We start from the raw sequence: 22,370 nt of genomic DNA on the forward strand, positions 1-22,370 counted from the left end.
AATTATAAATAGAGGCTTTAAAACTTCTTTAAAGAACAGGTATAGCCAGTGTAAGTAATTACCAGGGCAAGCAGAAGCGATTGGAACAGAGAGGCAGACTTGAGCACACGGCTCCAAGACCTCTTGAGGCTGTATGGCCACGAGAGGTACAAGCACACGACTTCTCCAGTCCTCCCCAAAAGTCCCTTTGAACATCTGTCTGTAATTGTGATGGGGGTTACGACTGAAGCGATTCAGTCAGGCTTCACAAAGGCAGAAAGCAGTCATTCTGAAAACAGGTGCAGTGCAAGAAAAAGGTCATCTTGCAAAATCCAAGAAAACTCCTCATATTTGGGGACAGCGTGCCTTAGATCTCCTCCCTGAGCCAGTGGAGCAATCTCTTCAGTCCATCTGCATCGTATTTTTCCCTATTCAGTGTTTCTAAATTTGCTCTTTAAATGACTTTTCATTAAAATACAGCATCAGCCAATCCACACAACACCTTATTTTGTTTCAGTTGGATTAAACCCGACATCGTTCCTTTTTTAACTAAGAGAAGGTTTCTGACTACAAACCCAAGGATGGGTGATGTGTTTTGGGGAAGCGGTTAGCATCCCGCCCAGGCCAGAGCAGACGTGCCAGCGGCAATGGAAGGTTTGGTACTGATGGAACTGGAGAGAATCCAGGGCAGAAACGTGTCACTGGTGTAGAGGCTGCACATCCAGGCTTGCGAGTACCACACAATTTAGGAAGAGTATTAACTTGCACTTACATGTTACAGTAACCCTGTCTTATCATAGTTTGTTTTCCTATCCATGATTACTCAGATCTTAATCCTGTGTGGTTTCAAGTACCTTTGAGCTCCTCCTCAGGCTTCTCTTTTGGTTCAAGACTTTAGTTTTCAGTGGACCAGACTGAGCAACAGCCCTACCACAAGAAAATTGTAGAGCCCAGAAGTCAGCAGACGGCTACACACAGAAAAGAGGAAAAAACCCAAACCAGAACACATGAGAACAGAGTTCCAGGATTCTAGCAGGGGCCCAGACAGTACCAGGAGTTTCATACAGAAAGCATTTGGGTTTTCTTTTGTGCACACTGCCAGTGTACATGACAGAAGCAGCACATGAAGCACGAGGAGCCCTCTTCACGTGACATTACACATCTACTGTTAAACTCTGCACGAGCCACTAACTTTGTCTCTAGACCGATTCTCCAGAGAAATTCTAAACCCATTAAACTTCCCCAACATCAAAGTTTATGTTTTACAGAGAAGAAAACAAAGGCAAACTTTCATACATCCACACCCCGCCAGTACAGAAGAATTACCCACTCCTCCTGTCTCAAGCACAAAACCAACCAATGAAAGAAAAAATAACATGGTCCAGATGATAAAGTGCAATTACTATTTGTGCTCAAAAGCTTTCCAATTCCATAGTTTCACTTCTTGGTGATTTTATTCAGCTTTCAATTACAACTTCTTTTTGCTTCTGTCCCCATCTTTCCAGTATTGTTCAGTCTGCATTTCTGTAAGCCGGGAGAGGGTACGCTGAAAGGCAAAGATTTCCTCTTCTCCTGTAAACATGGAGAGTCCTTTGGCAGAATCCTGCACCAAGGCACAAAAACAGTACACACAACTGAGAGACAGCGCCATACTGAAGCGCGTCCTACCGCGCTCCTCAGGTGGAGGCTTTGCAGGCTTGGGCAGTACAGGACTGCAGCATGGCCAGGGAAGAGAAAACTGACCGCCAGAAATGAAACACCTATTCCAGATAGATAATCCTCTGCAGTGAGGCAGTAATCTGGATTTAACCCAACATAATGACACGTTAACCTTCTATTTCCCCTTTTCTGTTGACTAATTGTATACTGGCCCAGACAAGTAATGTAAAAGTTCATTAACAGTAACTAAGTCACAGGGAAAAGGAAAACCAGAACAAGCGATGTGCAAAACCGCACTGCTTGTGAGGACTGGTAAGGCAGCCCTGGATAGCTTACATGAGATACAACAGACCATCTTTTATTTCTGTGTTTTAAATGAAGGAGCTAAACTTAAACCAGTATTTTCTTCTATGCTTGAGCAGATGGAATGATTAACAATCAAAATGACCCTAAAACTTATGCAAAATGGTTCTATACATTGTGACATTTTCTTTGCCTACAGATCAATACCATAACATGCAATTATGAGAGAGACAGACACACTGCAGAAAAAGCAGCAAATCGCTAGTTAAATGTTTACTTGATTCCTCTTCCTGAAAACGCTGCTGTAATTACCAGACCAAACCCAATTTTGTTACAAAAGGGAGAAGATTTTAATATCATGTACCTGGCTCAAGTCCAAATCATCCATCAACACTCTGTTCTCCTCTAGCTCACCACTGTCACGTTCTACCAGGAACAAGCTTTGGAGAGGAGTCACTGCAGAACAAATAATACGTACCTGAGAGAGGGAAAACAGGCAAGAACGTCATCACAGGCTTTACAGACAACGGGACAGAATGCGTGCTTTAGGAAAAGCAAACTTCAAATTACAACCTTGGGTTTTTTCCAGGTATTTTCCCTTCCCCTTATCAGCACTGCTGTTGCAGATTTAGCTGACTTGGTCATTTGGAATATTAACCTTATGGGATCTTTTTCTCAGCAATAACCCACGTAACTTTTACTCCGAGAACAGCGTAGCTGTGCTATTAAACAGGCAAGAGTATCTGTTACAGTGTGCCCACAACCAAGTTTACTTTCTGAAATCGCAGCTACAAAGTGTTAGTAACCAATGGTTTCTTTCCCCTCCTGGACTCATTCTGCTGAGCAGGTAGGTGCCCTGCCACACATTTCCCTCTAAAGAATGTTGACATTCTGGATTTCCCAGAAGGTGAGTTGAGCCACTCTTGTTTTCACCTCTGCTACTCAAGTGCACTTTATTCAATGATGATGATGATATTAACACTGTTTTCACATCTCCTGGGAGGAGATACAATGTGCAGTGAGATACAGTATCTCTGGGGGGCTGCAATGAACACAGACTGAAGTATTATTACAGGAGGAGACACTTTTTGAGAACATGCTGGCAAACTGCTTGCACTGTGGACAGGTCCCCACAAACATGCTCTCTCAGGGAGTTTCTCCTAACAACAGGAGTTTTTCCTATGGAGGAAGCAACAGAAAGTGGCTCTCTTCTTGCAATTCTTAATGACAAATAATTTACAAATATTAGCATATCCTCTTAGAAACTCTCTGTTTCCAAACCATAAAGCACAAAGAATCTGTCTGACTTAAATGAGAGTACTCACAACCTTACTTAGTCAATACCTGGCTGAATCAGGGCCTTGCTCATCATCTTGACAGGACGTGATTAAGAAAAAACATCTCAAATGGTATTTCCTGACTGCATGAATATGTAAGTGTGTGCATACACAGTCACATATAAAATAGGGTTTCGTGACTGGTATTATGTTTAAAAGAATCATCTTAAACATGAACTTGGGCTTATATTTATGGTCATGCTTAATACTCACAGAAATCAAAAAATAAATACTGGCTTTATTGCAGTGGGGCTGATTTGTGAGGCTGGAATAATGTTTCTTTGCAGTGCTAGCTCATTCTGCTTACACTTTCCAAAGCACTACTACAGAATGCCTTACTTCAATTATAACAGTCAGGTTTTTGGGCTCCCAGTACTGCTCCTGTACGTGAAGGAAAGGCTTGGTTCTCACCTTATGCTCATAAAAAGTGTCAATGAGAGTAATGAAACGTCGAGCTTGTGTCCTTTTTGCCATTGTAAGAAGTGGTATGTCACGAACAAAGACCGTGTCAAAATGCTTTGATATTTCCAAGTAGTCACTGGCCCCAAGAGGCTGAAAAGAAACAAACCATAAGAAATGGCAGGACAAGGGAGAATGGATTAAAGCTAAAGGAAGGAAGGTTTAGATTAGATATTAGGGGGAAGTTTTTTACAGAGAGAGTGGTGAAGTGCTGGAACAGGCTGCCCAGAGAGGTGGTGGATGCCCCGTCCCTAGAGGTGTTCAAGGCCAGGTTGGATGGGGCCCTGGGCAGCCTTGTGTAGCTCCAGGCCTGGAGGTTGGTGTCCCTGCCTGTGGCAGGGGGGTTGGAGCTCTGTGATCCTTGGGGCTCCTTCCAACCCAGACCATTCTATGATTCTGTGAAAGGGAAGCCCACGCTAGAATGACACATAAGCCCTGTATCTTGCACCACTATTTACACAAGAGGGACCGTAAACTCCTGATCATGTTCTGATTTTCATTTCTTCGTCTCTTGCTTCGGGAGCACTTGTGTGCCCTTACTGACACAGGTATATAGGGGTGCTCGTTCACACTGTCAGCTTTACCCCAGCAGTATTCCCCAGTTACAAACGTGGCTCTTCAGCACCCTGACAACGTTATGATCCGACAGCCTCCAACAAAATAACCACCGTAAACCATAATCCGTAGAAGAAAATAAACACATGTGGTTGAGCTACAAAGTTCACCAAAAGCATAAATAATTTGAACAGCTATCAGGATGCTTTCCAGCACCGAGACTTTTAAATGTAAATGCACAGGCTAGTTCCTAAATCAGAAGTAGACCTGTGTTTGGTTCATCCAATACTAAGCCAGACAGCATAAAAAGCTTATGCTCTAAGTACTGAAAGCAACAGGAAACAGACAAAAATGCATTTTGTAGCAGTTCCTTTGTTCATGGTTTCACCTGTGATGATAGTAAGATAGTAAGAACTTACTAGTTTCTGTTTGTGTACCTAAACCATCAACAGGGGATATGCAAAACCAGCAGCAGTTCATTCAAACACATCCACTGAAAATTAGTTCCTCATTACACGGAAGGTAACTTTTTCTGCAAGATCTACCCTATTAGTACTGCAGGCAGTGCTTTATCCTGAGCTGTGAAGTCATCGTATTTGGGAGAGAAGCTTCATACTCCTGAACCTCAACCCATTAGTTTTACTTGTGTGTGTTCTTCAGGATCTGGGGCACAACCATTCTGTAGAGCAAGATCAGCATGACAACATCACAGTTCCTTTCCTAGCTAATGAAATGCGCTGTACTAACAGTGTAATATGGCCATAATGCCCTACAATACTGATATCATCTTAAAAACATAAATAAAAATAGCTTCTCTAGCCACAATTGCTAGACAAGGTTGCTGTAGGCCAAGCACAGCTGCTTAACTAGAACCCTTCTCAGGAAGCCATTTTCGGCCACTATTAGTGGCTGCCCATGACCAGGACTCTTGGCTTTATCTAGACATGAGAAAAAAAAAACCCATAGAAACAATCTACATTCAAAGCATGGGAGAGTGAAGCCCTGACAGCATTCATAAAACTCTTCCGAAATTACATGGAATGGGCTAGAGCTTCTCCCCACCTGACCGAACCCCCAAGCAGGTATTCAAGTCCGACTCTAACCCGGTTCTCCCATTTGCAGTCTCGTGAATTGCCTTTGCTTTCCCATTCACAATCACCCAACTCCCCCACTACATCTGTGGAAAAGAATTATTACAAAAACTCCTAAGTGTTTTTAGCAGTGTTTCAGAGCAGTATATCCTATATCCTCTCCTCAACATTATATATACTTGTTTCTTTTCTCCCTCCATTTCGGTCCCCCAGCCACCGCTATGGACTTCTTAACCAGAAACCAAGAAACTTTGATGATCACAAGGACCACCAGCAAGAGCTTCACACATCACCTCTGAAAAATCTCATCTGGAAAAAAGCTGATTTTGAAATGTTTTGATGAAATAAAGCATGAAAAGGTTACTTAAAGTGAAAGGAACCAGTGAACAGAAGCATTGCAGAGCTAGCCCACTGCATGCCTCGCCATCAGACACCAGTAATAGCCAGCTGCACAACAGCCACATCGAGTGCAAAAGAAAACCATGGAAACACTAAAAGCACCATGCACCAGGATGCTGCTGAAGACTTTATGACTGGTGGCAAACAAATGTTTTAGGTTAATGGTAATTTTTATTCCATACTTAGGCCTGAAGTACTGTTACACACACAGAAGATCAAGTATGCCCATGTGCTGAGCACCTGGAAGGGGCGACAGCAGCGCTCTAACCGCACGTGAGAAAGGAAAGATTTTCTCATGTCTCTCTTCAGGCAAGAGATGACAGACTTCACTGCTATCCAGGTTTGTTCTTTATCACATGAAGAGCCCAAACACTCTTCTGCTGAAGCCCAAAACCCTGGGGAATGACTCTCCCCTGCCCCAATGTGACATACTTTCCTACCCATGCCATATGAATACACTCTCCTCATTACAAAGCACCAAGTATTAAAAGCTGATGCCTAAGATTTATTAATAGGCTTCAAACTTTGGCAAAATCCATAAACTGAAGCGCTCAACCACTGAGATAAACACCTAGGAACTTGGTGGACACCTCAGTGGGTATCCAGACAAGAAAATTAAAAACCTGGGAAGTCAGAAGGAAGGAACTGGTGGAGGACAAAAGTAAGGGGGAAGCAAGAAGATGGACTGCTTCTCGTGCTTTTGATACAGACATACAGCCTCAGCTCACAGAGTTACAATACACATCTCTACCGCAGCCAAACAAGAACTCAGTCTGCTTCAGCAGCACAAAAAGTGGGTGATTCAAAACCTCCTCTAGGTAAGGACATAAAAGGCAGATCATTTCAATCTGCTTAACAAGAATTTCTGAAACACCTATGCCAGAGTTAATGTTGGGAGAAACGTGCCTTTGGAGACCCCAAAATCTAATGGTCAGGAAGATCTGAGCCTGGCAGCCTGGAGTGCTTTAACAGACTCAAATCTGGTGAGACACAACTGAAACTCGCAACACACAGCCAGGGTGTTAGGTATGGTTCAGCTGGCATCTGCTGTAGTTCTTTGCACAGAAGAGTTCTCAAACCCTCTCCTTTAAGAGCACAGAAAGGCATAATCCTAGAGATGAAGACAAAGCTTTTAATCTTGATCTCAACATAACTTACTCTCCCCTTGGACAAGTCCTTCAATTTCTTTCTGCCTTAATTTCTGCCTTACTCTACTTCCTGTAAAAAGAAGGAACAACCACCAAATTTACAAACACTCCAGGGACAGTTTAAATCCCTTTTTGTATTCCTCTGATCTTGGTAGTGGCCCAATTTCCATGTTGCTTGCAGTTGCTTCAGCACTTTTCTAACTCTCCAGCCACACTCAGAACACTCCGAACGCAGGAGTCCTGATGCAGGGGCAGCCTCTTAAATCCCTTTCTCCGAAGCCTGATGCCCTTGCAAAACTGGCTGGCACAAGCACCCACATACTGACTGTGGCACACCAGAGCGAGTCACAGGTTACACCAGGCCAGATTACACCACTGCTAGAGAGTCTGGCTCTGCAGTCCAAGCACAGAAGCTCCACTGAGAAGTGGATTTCTGCTGTTTCAGGAGACAACTGCTCTCCCCTCAACTCTACAGTATTGCCTTCAGGCCCTTTTTCCTCACCTTGTGCCAGTACTGGCTAGGTCCTGACAGCCAACAACACAGGCTTGAGACAAGATGACACTGCAAGTGGCAAACAATTTTAGACACTTATCCCTGTCCTCTACACAACCCCCCCGGGTGGAAATTTGTTTTATGAACCACAACCAGTCACAGAAAGTGTTTCATTTGAGCCAGCAGCAGGCAGGGAGACATTCCTTCCTCTGAAGATGCTAATGAAGCTACAAATCCTCCTGACTTTGACATGAACACATGTAATCTTCTTAAAATTTTAGCCTGATCAATCTGATGCTCTGAACAACCTTCTAAAAATAACAACTCGATTCCGTGTGTGTTTCTGGTGCCGTCTGATCTTTCTCTGTCTCATCAATTATCGATCAAATTCAGAACCATAACACATTTACGTAACAATCCTCACCATTTGTTCCCAATTCTTTCACATGCTGCAATACTATTATTTAAAAAAAAAAAAAAAAGCATTACCACATTAACAGATGAGACCCTTTCTTATGGCATTGTTGTTCCTGGATGTGTATGTAAGGCAAAACTGTTGCAGATTTTTGTCGTTAACTCTGATGCCAGGAGTCAGTTATTTTATAGGCATCATCCTAATGCAAAATGCATTAGCACTAACATGGGTTACCCTCCTGACAAAGTGTTTACTCCACTTCAGCCTGCTTGGCTATGTTCTCACTTTCATTTGTTTTTGTTTCTCTGTCTACTTAATGCATTTGCAGCTATCATCATCTCGGTTCAAGTAGGATGTTTATTATTTGGAGCTCTCTGTGGACTGTTTTAAAAGTTAGTCGTCTCCTGTTTCTATTACATATGCCATTTAATTAAAGACTAAAGCATCCTTCTTCTTTGTTGACTCATCAATGACAAAGTAGCTCATCTTTTAGAGATTGTCTGAAGGATACAGAATGCTTTACATATGCTAGAAAAAAAAGACGTTTCATCTCAAGAGAAAATTTATTGTTGTTTACATTGGAAGATACTCCTGGGCCAGTTCCAATAATATCCTGAAGAGTTATGATTGACAGTACCTACAATTCAGTGCAGACACTCCAACGCTCCAAAACTTCCTAAAACCAAAATACAGCTTAAGACCAGATAACATTTACAACTTAAGACATTAAGCCATCACAAAAATTTACAGGAAACAGCTCTTCCTGTTGTTTCCAGCAGAGCAGTGGGGTAACGTTTCACAATCATAATTCAAGAATGGAAGAGGAAAACCTAAGGCATGATCCACGCTGCAGCTGCATCTTGAAGTTTAGATTAAAAGGTTAGATAGATAGGGCACGGCTAATTTTGTTAATTAAGACACTGATGGCAGTGCAAATCTGTTGGAAACCTCGGTAAGTCACAGGCAAAGATGAGAAGTTTGTTTAAAGCACTATTAATAAACTGAGAACTTAAAGAATGCCATTTCTTGTCGTTTGGTGGCAAAAAAAAAAAGGCACATCACTGTGTAATTAAAGATCATACTGAGGACATACTGAGGCAAGATTAACATGTGGGTTTGTTTTGGAGTTCCCTAACTCAGCACTGAGTTGGCCCACAACTTTAAAACCATCATTTTAAGTTATCTGAACACTACCCGACGCCAGACCACCTGTTTGTTAAAACATTCACTAATGGATTCATTAGTTTCTTTTTAAATATATTTAATGTATGGTTAAGTTCCTACATTGGAAGACCCCAAAAATAAACAGACCAGTTATGTTTCCAGCAGTAACCACACAGCCAGATGAAAGCTACACTTTAAAAACGCTGCTAGACAGCTCACCTGCACACCCCTCATTTTTCTCTCTCCCACACATCCTACAGTCTTGGCTTATACTGACTAAGCCTCCCCTTCCTGCAGGGCCCTTGCCCTGCCAGCACGTGCGGCAGCGGTTCTAATGCACACTGGGCAGTAAGTGGTTTGCCCTCACTTCTGGTGTGTTGCCAGAGCTCATCCTTCACCGACTTCCCAAATGCTTGTGTGGAAGAAGAATGATTCGGTTCTTCTGTGGCTTTTGTTACCACAACAGCCAGGTACTTCACCTGCAGCTATCAGTGCATCCCCACAGCTATGGCTGTGAACCAAGGAGGTGATGCTATCTCCATTTGACAAATGGAGGATGGAAAAATTAAAGTATCAAGCATACGTGGGCTCTTGATGTTCAGGTTAAGGACACCTGGAAGTTATTTTTCAGGTTTCAAGGAACACTGCAAAGCACACTGCCCACTGGCTTCAGTTAGAGTCGTGGCTACGGCAGTCTAGGCCCCAGTGCCTCAAAAAGAATATCCAGAAAACTAACATTACAATTAGCAGCAGGGAAAAGGTGGGGCTTTGGTTGAGTGTTTCTGGGTTTTGTGGGGTTGGGTTTTTTAAATAATAATAGTATCATGCCTCTGATGCCCACTGTGACAGAAACCAGTTATGCAGAGCAGTGTTGAGCCATATGAGACTATGTAATTACAATATCATGTAACGCAGAGGAGGGCCACAAAGATGACCAGGGGCCTGGGACACATCTCCTGTGAGGACAGGCTGAGAGAGTTGGGCTTGTTCAGCTGGGGAGACCTTACAGCAGCCTTCCAGTACCTAAAGGAACCTACAGGGGAGATGGAGAGGGGCTAGTTACAAGGGCATGGAGTGATAGGACAAGGGGTAATGGCAGGATAAGGAACTGACCAGAACCCCCAGTGTCCATCCACCTGTGCTGCTCAGGAGGAGGAGGCAGAAAAAAAGTGGAATTTAAGCCAGAGAAGAAGGTAAAGGCAGTATTTAAGATTTGGTTTTATTTCTCATTAACCAACACTGATGTGATTGGCAACAAACTGATTTCCCCTAGTTGAGTCTGTTCTGCCCATGGGCAATAATTGCTGAGTGTCTCCTCCTGTCCTCATCTTGACCCACGAGCCTTTCATTATATCTTCTTCCCGCTTCTGTCCAGCTGAGGAGGGGTGTGACAGCAGCTTTGGCGGGCATCTGGCCTCCAGCCAGGGTCAGCCCACCACAGATGCCTCAAAGACCTATCAGCCGGTCAAAGCTGGATACAGGCTGGTCTGACAGCCAAAGGCATGTTTCTGCTCCCAGAGCCCTCACTGCTGTATCTCCAGTTCCAACTCCAAAGTACAGCATTTGTCAATGAAAAGGTCTCCAACAATACTTAAGGCTTGAAAGAAGAAGTTTGCTTACTGTACAAAGCTGCAGAAACCAGCCTAAAAACAGTTTCAACAGGTATAAGAAGCAGGTAAAACAAAGGGCTGTAAGAAATCCACCAAAATTATGTGTAAGTTCCCCTTAAATAAGCTTCTAGATCACAAGGCAAGTGATCTTGTCATTTTTTTAAGTTTTAAAAAGAACCCAGGAACTACAGGAACTGGGTTTGCCTGTCACTGTACCTGCAGGTCTATTTAAATACTGGCACTTCCCACCAAGCTTTCAAACCATGGCCACAAAGCTTTAAAAGAGAAAAGTACACTCAGGCATTTAAGAAACAAGAAACTGAATTTAAAAGACAAACAGCATCAAAAATCTTGTCTTTGTGTGTTCCCTGGTCTAAAAAGTAGAGGATCTAAAGCCTTGAGGTTAAAGAAGCTTTCCCTGAGGTGCTTTCTAAAATTAAGCCCCGATACACGTAAAATAAGGTACAAAACAGAAAGGAGGCTCAGCTAGCAATATCACTACATTATAATATTTCCACCTAAAATAAGTTTCTTCAGTGTATTTTACAACACTTGCAAGTTAGATAAGGGAGCTTTTTTTTTTTTTTTTTTGCTTTTTTTTTTCCTGGGTGTAGAGAAACTGATTAAATTCTTAAAGCAAATGTAGCTAATGAAAGACAGACTTTCATCCAGAGCTTACCCTGCAAAAGCTGATCTCCTGCTGGGAACAGAGCTAAGATCAAAATCAAACTATGGAAAACTATGATTTTATGGAGTTACTGGAAATAGCATTCACTTCCAAGCAAGCCCCATGGTATGTTTATTTACATCTACACCAAACAATCCTACAACCTAAAGACAACACCAAATTACAACGTGGATACATGCAGCAGTTTTTAATGAAGGTAATTCCCTCAAAACGATGCGGAATCATTAAACTGCAAATGCAGCTGAGTGGTGTCACCATGTAGGGGAGTCATTCAATTGACTTAAAGACAGACACTGGCAATTGTAAATCACTTGTTGCCTTTGAAAATGGTAATTTTTTTGTTTGGTTTTGGTTTCTCATTTCTTAAAGCTTAGTTCCATCTTTCATTTTGAAATGCAAGGTGTTGAAGTCAGGAAGCACATCTTCCTTCTCACCTGGACAGCGTACTTACTGCAAACAGCAACCTAACAGAACTTCACTGCCACTTTTTTGGTAATCTGCACAAACACCATATTTTTCCCACCACAGAAACACTAAATAGCTTCAGGAGAGTGGGGGGATCACAGTAAGATAACACATTACAACCCTCTGTAGATATTAAATGCATTTTCTCACCTTTGTTATGCTGCGGCATGTTTGCTAATGGTTAGTAACCCAAATTCCTTTGCTCTTTCCCAGCTCAAAGTGAAAATGTGACATTGTGTAAACTACTTCAAGAATGGACTCACATAGCCCCACACCCCCAACAGTGGCCAGGCACAGCGGCCTAGGATGAATACAGACACAGGACATGCATACGGTAAGGCTGAGACACCTTCCCAGGCACCAGTGACTTCTTGTTCGCGAACCTTGTGAGGGTATGCTTCCCCCATTGCCTCTATGTTTCCTGTTTATCCTGTTTACATGGATTGATTGATAACCATTGGTGCTGATTATCATTTCTGCATCTGTCTCACAGTTCAGGAAGACAGATAACAACACAATAGCCAAGGGTTATCTATGCTAATGTGCCTGCCAAACACTGGTCAGTGTCCACTGGCGTATATGTGGGTATGTAAATATGACTATAAGCCAGTCATCTTATTCCATAAATAATGAGCAGCCCCAGAGCCCTTTGAGCTCTCCTGAGACGACAGCGGGCTGCACAGCAGGATCTCCCCTTGAAAGGGACGCCTCTCAAGGTTACTCCTCGGGGTCGAGAGAATCCTTGCCGTGACCGATCCGCAACAGATCCTTGGTGAGTTGGGAATAAGTGCACTAACATTTGTGATCTTAGCTAAGAAACAGAAAGGACTGATTGTATATATAATCCTTTAGACATAAACCATTGACCAAGTCTGGGACTAAGACTGAATCCGGAGGGGTCTCCCTGATAGATTCATCTGACCCTGTTCTCTGTGCACTAATTAATCAAGATTACCTTACCATTGAATCTTAGTCACTGTCGCGTGTATTACCAAACGCCGTTACACCCTTTTGGTTTATATCAATAAACACATTATTGCCTCTCTCTTCAGAGTGAAGTGCATCCCTCTGATCTATCCCATCTGCGACAAACCTACGTTAAACCTTTCGCATTCAACGTGCCAGGAGGCCCTTTCATCTACCCACCCGCGAAATCAGTTTCCCAGCTCTGCTTTCCCAAGGCACCAGGTCGAGCGGCGCTGGGCAGCTGGGAAGAAGGAAGGAAAAGAGGCAGGAAGGAATCCCAGCCGCGCTGGGGAGGAGGCGGGTGCGGGGCCCGGCCGCCGGCGCGGCCAGCAGAGGGCAGCGGGGCTGCGCACCGCGGCGGGAGGGCTCCCGAAGGGAGGGAGGGAGGGAGGGAGGGGAGGCTCCGGGTCCTGCCTCCCTCGGCACCTGCGGAACATCCGCGTACGAAAGGTACGCTGCTGTCCCAAATCGCTTACACCGGCTCAAGATCCGAGCCGGCGCAGCTGCCAGGTTTTACAAGTAAACCCTGGAAGGGAAGCGAGGAAAGCAGAGGGGTGGGGGTGCCTTTCCCAGGGCGCAGTGATCACCGACCTTTGTGGGTAAACACAGAAATGAAACTACTTGCATGGGGCAGTGAAACTTGCACGAAGTGCTACTTGGTGATATTAAGACTTTAAAATGAAGTTATGTAGATGTGGGTTTAAGAACCATTTAAATCTGATTTTCAGAAATGCATCCAACTGCTGAGAAAGGGCTAAAGGGGAAAAAACCCAATACCTTTATATAAATACCTTGTTGAGTTCAAGTTATCAGACCCGACCATCCACCAAGCCTTCTAGAACTTGTCAAGGACAATTATGACCTCTATTTGCTTGTCCAGAACCAGCTCCTTCGAACCCACCACTGTGGCAGCCTCCCATTCTGACACCAACTCAGCGAAAAAATTAACTAATTACCATTTGCAACAATGTAACTCCATTGGTAAATTTATCCCTCCTTGTATAGGTGGAGAAACTATCAGGAAATTAAGGCCACAAAGAAAGGGGGAAGTTGACATTAGCATAAAAATTCGGGCCCTATAGGTCAGTTGTCTGCTCTGGCCTCTCCCAGCCTTCTCTGTCTCCCTCTGTGCATTTCAGGGGGACTGAGAAAAGATGGGGTGATGACAAACATCTTGACAAATGATGATCACACTGGAGAGGCACTCTTAGAGGACTCCATTCTAGCGAGGGGGTGACCATTCTCACGCCATGACAAACGCTACCATGTGCCACGCTGCCACACAACCCCGCTGTGTCAGCCCTGTACAACGGCTTATTTTGCTCTAAAGCAACTACAACAGTCCCCTATCCTCTCACCCAGGATTTCTGAGTTTCCCACTTTTCCCATAGACAGTAAAGCATGACAGTGCATGAATTTGAGATTAACTAAATTACCTAAAACTTGGGATTTTCCTCAACTGGGAAACTGATTGAGAAGTTGATGCACACAAGAATGTAACAAGATGTGTTCTACCAAGTCAAACTGCAGGTCACATCAGTGCTGCACACAATACATTCTCTCTATTTTGTTTTTATGAATGTTAATGGACAACTGGTAGTTACCAACACCTGAAGCATTATTTTATACAGAAATATATGCTTGATCCTTACATGCCTGACACAAAAAGATTGGATGCTAACACAGAAAACAAGAAAGACTAAAAAGGCACCGGCCATCTCTCAAGGTCTTTGGGTATTAATTACAAGAGCAGCTATTTTGAAAGTTCTACTTAAAGCTAGAAGAGGTTTCAATTGGTATAAAGTTACCAATTGCTGATTTGCTGTTTCCACATATTCTGGATGATATTTCATGAAATCCTGTGATACCAAAGTGTTTCGATATTTCCCTTTAAAACAGATTTTAAAACTTTATTTCAAAGGAAACATTTCAAAAAGTTTTCCAGACTGTTCATATGAAATATTGGATTACAGAAGTTACTAAGTAATTGCCTGAGCAATTTCAAACCTGTCTCCTTAATCCTATACAAAACAAATATAAGTAGAGTTTTAGGTCTGGACATTTACCCCTCTGTTCTGTGCTATAACAGTTACCCAACACCAGACCAGAAGACATACTGGTGTGATGATGTGAAAGCAAAGTCATTTGTGTGATAAGTTATTTCTCCAACATAACAAGAGCATCCATCCTTTCACACACTGTATCTTGCAAAACTAAAATTCTTCTTTCCAGAACTAGTACAGGTTATGGATTGCCAAAGGAATCAAATCACCTAATGGGGGATACAATGTTGTCCACTCACTCCACAGCTGTTATGGAGAACCACACAAGCAGTGGCAGATGCCATTTTCAGAAAACTCTGAAAAATAATATTGCAACTCCAAGATAGTATTGCAACAATTCAGTGTAATGCAAAATAACTTCCCAAAACAGCTGATGCCCTTCATTACACTCACTTACCCCTCTACCATAAATTAAATTATGTTTTGGGAATTATGAACCCAATGTAACAGAGGAAATAAGTTTAACCAAAGTTAATTCTATTAACTAAATCAATTCAGGTTATGTTTTGAGTTGTTCTGTCAGAAGATGTTGACAATGTAATCTTTTTCACACACACACCCCTCTACCTTTACTAGATGGGAAACATGCAAACAGAAGTGTAAACAGGCTGATACCCACCTGCCATTACTAAACTAGTTTACATCTTGAAACGTTCCCATTCTGAAAGGATGTGTCAAACTGGCTTCACACCAACATGTCTGCGTGTGCCAAAGAGTATTTATTTCTAAGAGTTTTGGTCATTTGCTGCCTTTCTGTGAGCAAGGCTATTCTAGGCCTTGTTCCTCCAGTCCACGCTTGCCTTTAGCAGAGGCTCAGTGAAAAACTACAGTGTTTCCATGCTGTGGGTGTCAATGCCAAATCTGGAAGAGTGGTTGCTTGGTATCAAGGAAACACCTTATGCATGTCTTGTGAAGCCTGTGAAATGTTGTCCTTGGTTCAATTTTTAAAAAGCCAAAGCAAACCCTTTCCCTCCTCCCTAAAAATCAGTTCTGTTAAGAAATAGACCAGACACTACATTCTCCCCCTTCTCCTCCACCATACACATATCACTGTATTTGCAGCAAATCTGTATTAGCATTTATGTTATATTCAGAACTGCTGGGGAAAAAAACTGATTGTACTGGGCTTAGTATAGAAATAAGGTCATTAGAAATGCTACACTCGACAGCAACCCTTCAGTAATAATTAATTTTTTTATAAGTTAATGAATTTATCAATCCCATTTAACAAACACTTTCTTGACACCGCGTAATGCCAATTTCTTAGTAAGAACAGTATCTGCAAAACCCAACTTTTCCACAATAACAGTGAGACTGGAATTAATTTAAATTTCCATTCTCTAGCTATCCACTGGGTGAATCCAGAAGCAACTTCTCCATTACCCTTTCTGGACTAAAATCTGACTCACAGCCTGCAGTTATACCCGTCACCGTCTTTCTTCTGGGGCTGTATAATTTCCCTTGCGCTCCAGAACTTACCAAAAATAAAAAGCCAGTCAGAGATCTTATGCCTAGTTTTCCAGGACACTAATGATTCAAAATGTATTGCAGGCTATTTATAACATGCCATTAACAGATTGAAAATTATTTCATTATCCTTTAGTGAAACAGTATTTTCTTCTTCACCTAGAACAAGTATTTTTTTCAAAAGCTTTTCCTTTTTCCACATCACTATTAAAAGTTCACCCATCTCCAACTATGAATAAGCCAATAACATTCAGATAATACACACCACAACAAAGCTCCCACTTTACTTAATGAGTATTGTAGCCAAGCAGAGATGGTATTAGCCCGTGACCTTTATTTTCTCTCTAGTTTTCCTGCACTTTGTAACTAATTGCCATTCATTCTATATTATTAGATTCAATCTTGGCAGTGACACAGGACATAGGTTCTGTGCATGCCTTCTTCCTCAAAAAGTCCTTCTTGTTCCTTTTTTTTTTTTTGTTGCTGCTTGTTACACTTCCCTTTCCAGTGAGTTTTGGTCATACTTCCCTTTCACTTTTGAAAATTACTCTTCCTGAGCATTCAAATATGTAATTTCACTCCTCAGAAGTGAACTTTGGTTACACTGAAGGTTAGAAAATCATGGAGAAGGTTACCCCTACACAACACATTTCTAGATTAATCCATCCCTGTAAGCTCCCATAAAGCAGCTCAAACCAAACAACCTCGTACTGGATGTAGTACATTTTATGCTAGAAAATGGTAATTTGCAATTTTCAGGCTAATTACATTTCACCATTTTCTGCATTACAGCATAAGCTTCCCATACAATGGTATTTTTTTTCTTTATATGCTTTTTATAGCCAAGTGCTCAAGAAGCAATGCACCTCATTCCCTATTTGCAACAGACCCCATGAGTACTACCCTCTCGGGCTTGTTAATTAGCAGACTGATTGATATGTATTCAAGATCCTTGTATTAATTAACTTTAAGGCAGGTACCAGTGTCTTTAATGTTGCATACTGTCCTCCACCTCTTACAGCCACTCTGTCCTTAAGTAGGCTGTAAGCACCGATTCCACATTCTCATTTTCTGAATTGCCCCACAAGGTTTCAGTAATACCAATTACATCCCGTTTTCCCCCATTACTGAGAATTTCCCTGCCCTGTGGCTCCTGGCACAACCTGCCTTCCCACAGGATTTTGTCCCCACGTGCCACACAAAGAAACCTGCAGACTCACTCCGGTCAAATCCAACAAATTTCATGGATGTTCCTTTTCATTCCGCCTTTCTCAGCCTCCTGGTTTCCTTGTTCTTAATAGCTGCACTCATGATGCCTGTCAACTCACCTGCCATTTAGCGCCACAAGCAGTACCAAATGCCTTGTAGCTAGGTCTCCTGCAGATTTCTACTTCATCCCTCTACAAATCATTCCCACTTTTAGCCAGCTTGCTTGAATGACTTTATACTTCCTGTCATGTTAAGTGCCTCCTCACTTTGGGTTGTTTGGGGTGGGTTTTTGCTACAAACCACCAGTGCACTCTTCTGAACACTTGTTTCTTTTGTGGCACCAGTGGGAATGACCATTAAAAAAAAAAAAAAAAGATACTGCACATACAGATTTTTCCATTGAAAAGTGAAAAGATTTCATGACAAAAAAAAAAAGAACATGGCTTCATGGTCTGACAACTGAGTTTTTCTTTTGCCTTTTAGCGGATTTTAACACCAACAGGGCAGGCAAGGTCTTAAATGCAGCTCATACTGATGGGAATTTTTTACTATCGCTATGAAGAGCTATACATTTTATGTTTGTGGGGGAAAAAAAGGCATTTTAGAGACAACTCAAGCCAAATTTAATGAACAGTTCTGAAGCTCATGACTATACTTCTTTACCTATGAAATGAGCACAGTGATGCCACCTTACCATTACACTAGCGTAATATTTGCGGAGGTACATTAGTGATTCGAAGAGAAAACTCATGGCCAGACACAGAACTGTCTGTAGCAGTTAAAGGCAGAAGCAAATGGAGGCAAAGAAAATGGGTGATGACCGAGGAAGCTGTTATAGACAAACACTTACTGCCTGCCATGCTGTTTTAGTTTTAAGCATGTGATTATCCCATTAGACACTACCATAGCACCTCTGCAGAAGGTATCTGAATTGGGATAGCTTGGCTTCCCAAGTCCTGGCTGACCACAGAAAGAACAATACTGTTAAATGACGTTAATCATTTTGTAAGGATGCTTGTTCTGAGCGCAGACCAAGCACCCAGCTCCATTATGCCAAGATGGTCTAAACCCCATATAGTTCTTCAATAGGAACAAAACCTTTTGAGCCCAAGTAAGGCCGCTGCCCTGTGAGCAACCAGAGTACTTCTCCTCAGAAACAACTTAACACCTCATTTAAGTGCATCAGGCATTTACTGGACAAAAGAACTTCACAAGTGTTGACAGCATAGTCTCCTGATACATTAAGATGCCCGATGAAGAAAAAAGGTCTCAAACTTTTAGTGAAGAGCCAGCTGTTGTACCCATGCCATGCCTCCATTCTCACAGACAGCTAACCAGTTTTGTCTGAAACTAAAAACCAACAAAGCCTAAACCAAATGTCTGAAACACCATCAGCAAAAGGAAGTTCTGTCCAACTAGCTACCAAGTTAGCAGCTGCAAGGAAGTGAAAACTTCAGTGTTACAACCAAAAGTCCAGTCAGCATCTTCCCTGAACCAAAGGTGCTCTGGGCCCAGCTTACAGTTGTGATCGTTTAATGGTAACTACAGGTGTTGGCAGGGAGGTCACCAAAGTACAGCACAACTTCTCAGGTACCCACTGGAGGTCATATACAAAGAAAGTTTTTCAGGAATCACTGCCCACATGTTTAGCAGAGGTAAACAGGTTGTATTTAGCAAAATTTGGCAAATTTTTGAGAAGTCCTGAGAAGCCCTTTTACAGTTCATCACAACTACATGCACAAGAACAGCTTTACTTGAGTGGTGCCAGGGTTACTACTCTTTTGCTTGAGTAGGAATTTAAACCCCAGAGTTAAAAAACAGTATTTGAATGCTATTTACATACCAGCATGTTGTGGCTACTAATATTCCAGCAATGAGGCACAGACTGTATCAGGATTTTTGAAGACAATCCATGATATATTTCAGAGTCAATTTACTGTACCATTAAAGAGAAAATTATTATTGCTCCCTTGGGGAGATGGTTTTTTTTTTTTCCTCCCCTGTTACATTCAAAATCTTTCTGCCAAGTTAAAAAAAGTCTTTTTAATTTAGTATGACTTGGGAAAACAACGAATTTGTGTGTTTCAGGTGTGGGGTGGGTTTTTTTTCAGCTGTGAAAAGTCTGAGCGTTAACTGGTCTAGATTTGCCTGGGTACTCACTCTGTCGCACAGCTCTTCAAACGTGAAGTCTGCAATGGTTCCACACGCTTTATTCAGCCTCAGCTCTCTGCCTTGCACTTTTAGAATCCTTGGTCTAGTTACTATGGGAACATGAACAAAGACTCAATCTTCTCTGGATAATTACTATAAAATTCATCTCTTACAGATAGGAAATGCATAGCTTGATGAATAATAGCACATGATTCAACACATAAATTAGACAAAATGCTGATACAATGACTGCCACTTGAGTGTGGCATCAACCCATATACAGCAATGGAACTTATTAATTGGTCAGTGGAGATTGGGCATTGTGTTCTAAATGTATTCTCTTTCAAGAGAAATTAACTTACGTACAATCATTTTGTTTCTGAGCCAGCTCATCAAACAACTTATCCATGACAGCCTCCACATCAGCTTCACTTGTGCTACAGTGAAAAGAATAATAGAATATGAAATTAATAACACTTGAAGCCAACATCAAACAGCTGCCTGAGCCTGCTTAGCTTTTTGCCCATAAAAAAGAGAACAGGATGTTATGCTCTAAATACAAACATTAGATTTAGAATACACTTAAAAGTAGAGAATATTAACTCTCAGGTAGATGATTCTGCCTTATTTGCATACACTGAAAGACTTCTGTGTTTTGAGCTGTTTCCAGTAATGAGGCAATACAGGCAGTGCAGATCCATTAACACTATGTGCACACAATGAGAAAAAAGGCTTCTGGCTCTATCTTGCATGCAAAATAAGAGCAAATAGACAAGGCAAGGCAGTCAAGCACCTAAAGAAGTATCCTTTGAAATTTCTGAGAGGGGACTTTGTGAAATTAAATATTGGAGCAGATTTGAGGGGGGTGGGGAGGAGTGGGGGGAGAAATCAAGTCAACTGATTGTATTGATCAAACAATTAGCAAAATTAAACTGTGAAATTCAAGATACCAGCATGATCTCTCCATTAGTAATTTTATCAGTTTTCCCCTCTCTTTTCCCAATACTACCTGGGAAAAGATCAACCATGGACAGTGGAAATGAGAAACATCTGTGCTGACAGCTGAAGTAAAGTCTATGTTCATTTTCTTGTTGCCATAAGAACTATAAATCAGTCTGACCAGAGATGGTTTTCTTGTCACTGAATGGGTTAGAGGCCCAACTTTTCTGTGTTTCTGTCTCAAAGGTCATATTTCTAGCTGAGTTTGAAAGCCAAGAATTAATGCTACGGAAGAGAATAAACTTCAGCTAGGATATATAACTCTTCACTGAAGTTTATACACACTCATTTGGTGTGAGAAGTCTACTTCTATAGATGTGCATGCACTCAAGTTGCATTGCTTCACACAGTTCTAGGCTTCCTCTAAATGACAAGTGATGATCAACATGCTACACAATTACTTTCCTGTTCATTAGGCCTTTAACACCTTAAAAACTTCAAGAGCAGAACTGAAGTAACTACTTTTGAGCTCAAGCTTAAAAACACCTCACAAACTTCTGCAAGTACCATTTCAAACACTTCAACATTTTTTTTCTGACTAGGAGACGACATAAAATTGTAACTTCAAAAAAAGAAATTTCTTTCATTGATATTTATGTGCCACTTTCCTCTGAAAAAACTGTAGACCAATGAAAAGGAACAGACAAAACCAGAGGAGTGCCATAAAAGAGGAGGAAGAGCGTGGACGTCTATCAGAGAGAGTACACATGTGCATCCATACAGCTACCAAAATGTTTGATGTAAAGGCTCCAAGAAAACCAGGGGATATGATGCCTAGGTGGATACTTGCACCCAACTGCCAAGGAAGTTTTTCTGAAAACAGACACCTGAGACTAAGGTCAAGGAAGCTGCTTTGATCAGGAATCTTGTAATGGTGTTACACTGATTGCCTGCAGAAGAGTATGAAGCAGGTCTAAGCAACCTTCAGTTGCCTGTTTTAAATGAAGAAAAGACTGTGCAAATCACGAAGCGCAAAGAGGATTCTTTTTAAAATGTGACAATGATACTATAACCACTAATGGGGGAATGTAAACATGTTGGACAAGAACATTTTATTTTGGGGACAATGCTGGTACCTAAAGATCAGAAACTTGGAGCAAAATACTGTATAGTACCTAAACTTAAAGCAAACTAACAAGTCCCCGCATACTAAGATAGAAGCTCCAATTAACAAGTTTGAACAGAGGAATGAATGAGACTCCCACAGGAAGATGAAGTAAGCATCTTTTTCCACTGGCAGCTACAGGATTATTTTATTCCTGCTTCCTAATGATTTACACAAGTTCTAGAGGTAACCAACACCTGCCAATGAGTGAGCAGGACACAGACTCGTCACCTGTCTCTGCCATGCGCTTGATGACAAGTTTTACAGCAGAACACCATGAAATACTCTGGTTGGGCACTACTCCTGGGACTTGCTCCTATTTCTTCTCCTCCAAGAGCTGATGCTATGGGTACTATGTGTAGCTGACTACCCTCTAGAAACCACACACGTGGTGCATATTTCTTCAGAGTATGGACAGTGAGACAAGAGTATGGCAGACGCTCTCCACACAGGACGTCGCGGGGTGCGAGGAACCCGACACGCAGAGCTGTGAGCAGGGACAGCGACGCAGACACGGGAACAGGGGCCACGGTGAGCCACACCGCGAGAACAGTGGCGGCTCCAGGCAAGAACACAGAACCAGAGTTACTTTCCCTTGACTTCCTACAGACACAAAACAGAATCTGCATTTGACCTGCCTTCTGT

General features: G+C 42.1%; 1 protein-coding gene across 1 annotated transcript in view; it reads right to left on the minus strand.

Moving 5' to 3' along the window:
* Positions 1 to 1,447: 1,447 nt before the first annotated feature.
* The window catches only part of AFG1L (AFG1 like ATPase), a gene marked incomplete at both ends in the record, with an annotated part of 63,527 nt that continues 42,604 nt past the window's right edge, over positions 1,448 to 22,370 (minus strand). The window contains 5 exons of the mRNA XM_084261012.1: positions 1,448 to 1,582; positions 2,306 to 2,419; positions 3,690 to 3,830; positions 19,631 to 19,731; positions 19,988 to 20,058. Of these exons, the coding sequence (XP_084117138.1) occupies positions 1,448 to 1,582; positions 2,306 to 2,419; positions 3,690 to 3,830; positions 19,631 to 19,731; positions 19,988 to 20,058 (562 nt within the window). The remainder of the gene's footprint in view (positions 1,583 to 2,305; positions 2,420 to 3,689; positions 3,831 to 19,630; positions 19,732 to 19,987; positions 20,059 to 22,370) is intronic.

Source organism: Gallinula chloropus (genome assembly GCF_964237585.1).
Source record: "Gallinula chloropus genome assembly, chromosome: 3".
In the NCBI taxonomy this organism is placed as follows: Eukaryota; Metazoa; Chordata; class Aves; order Gruiformes; family Rallidae; genus Gallinula; species Gallinula chloropus.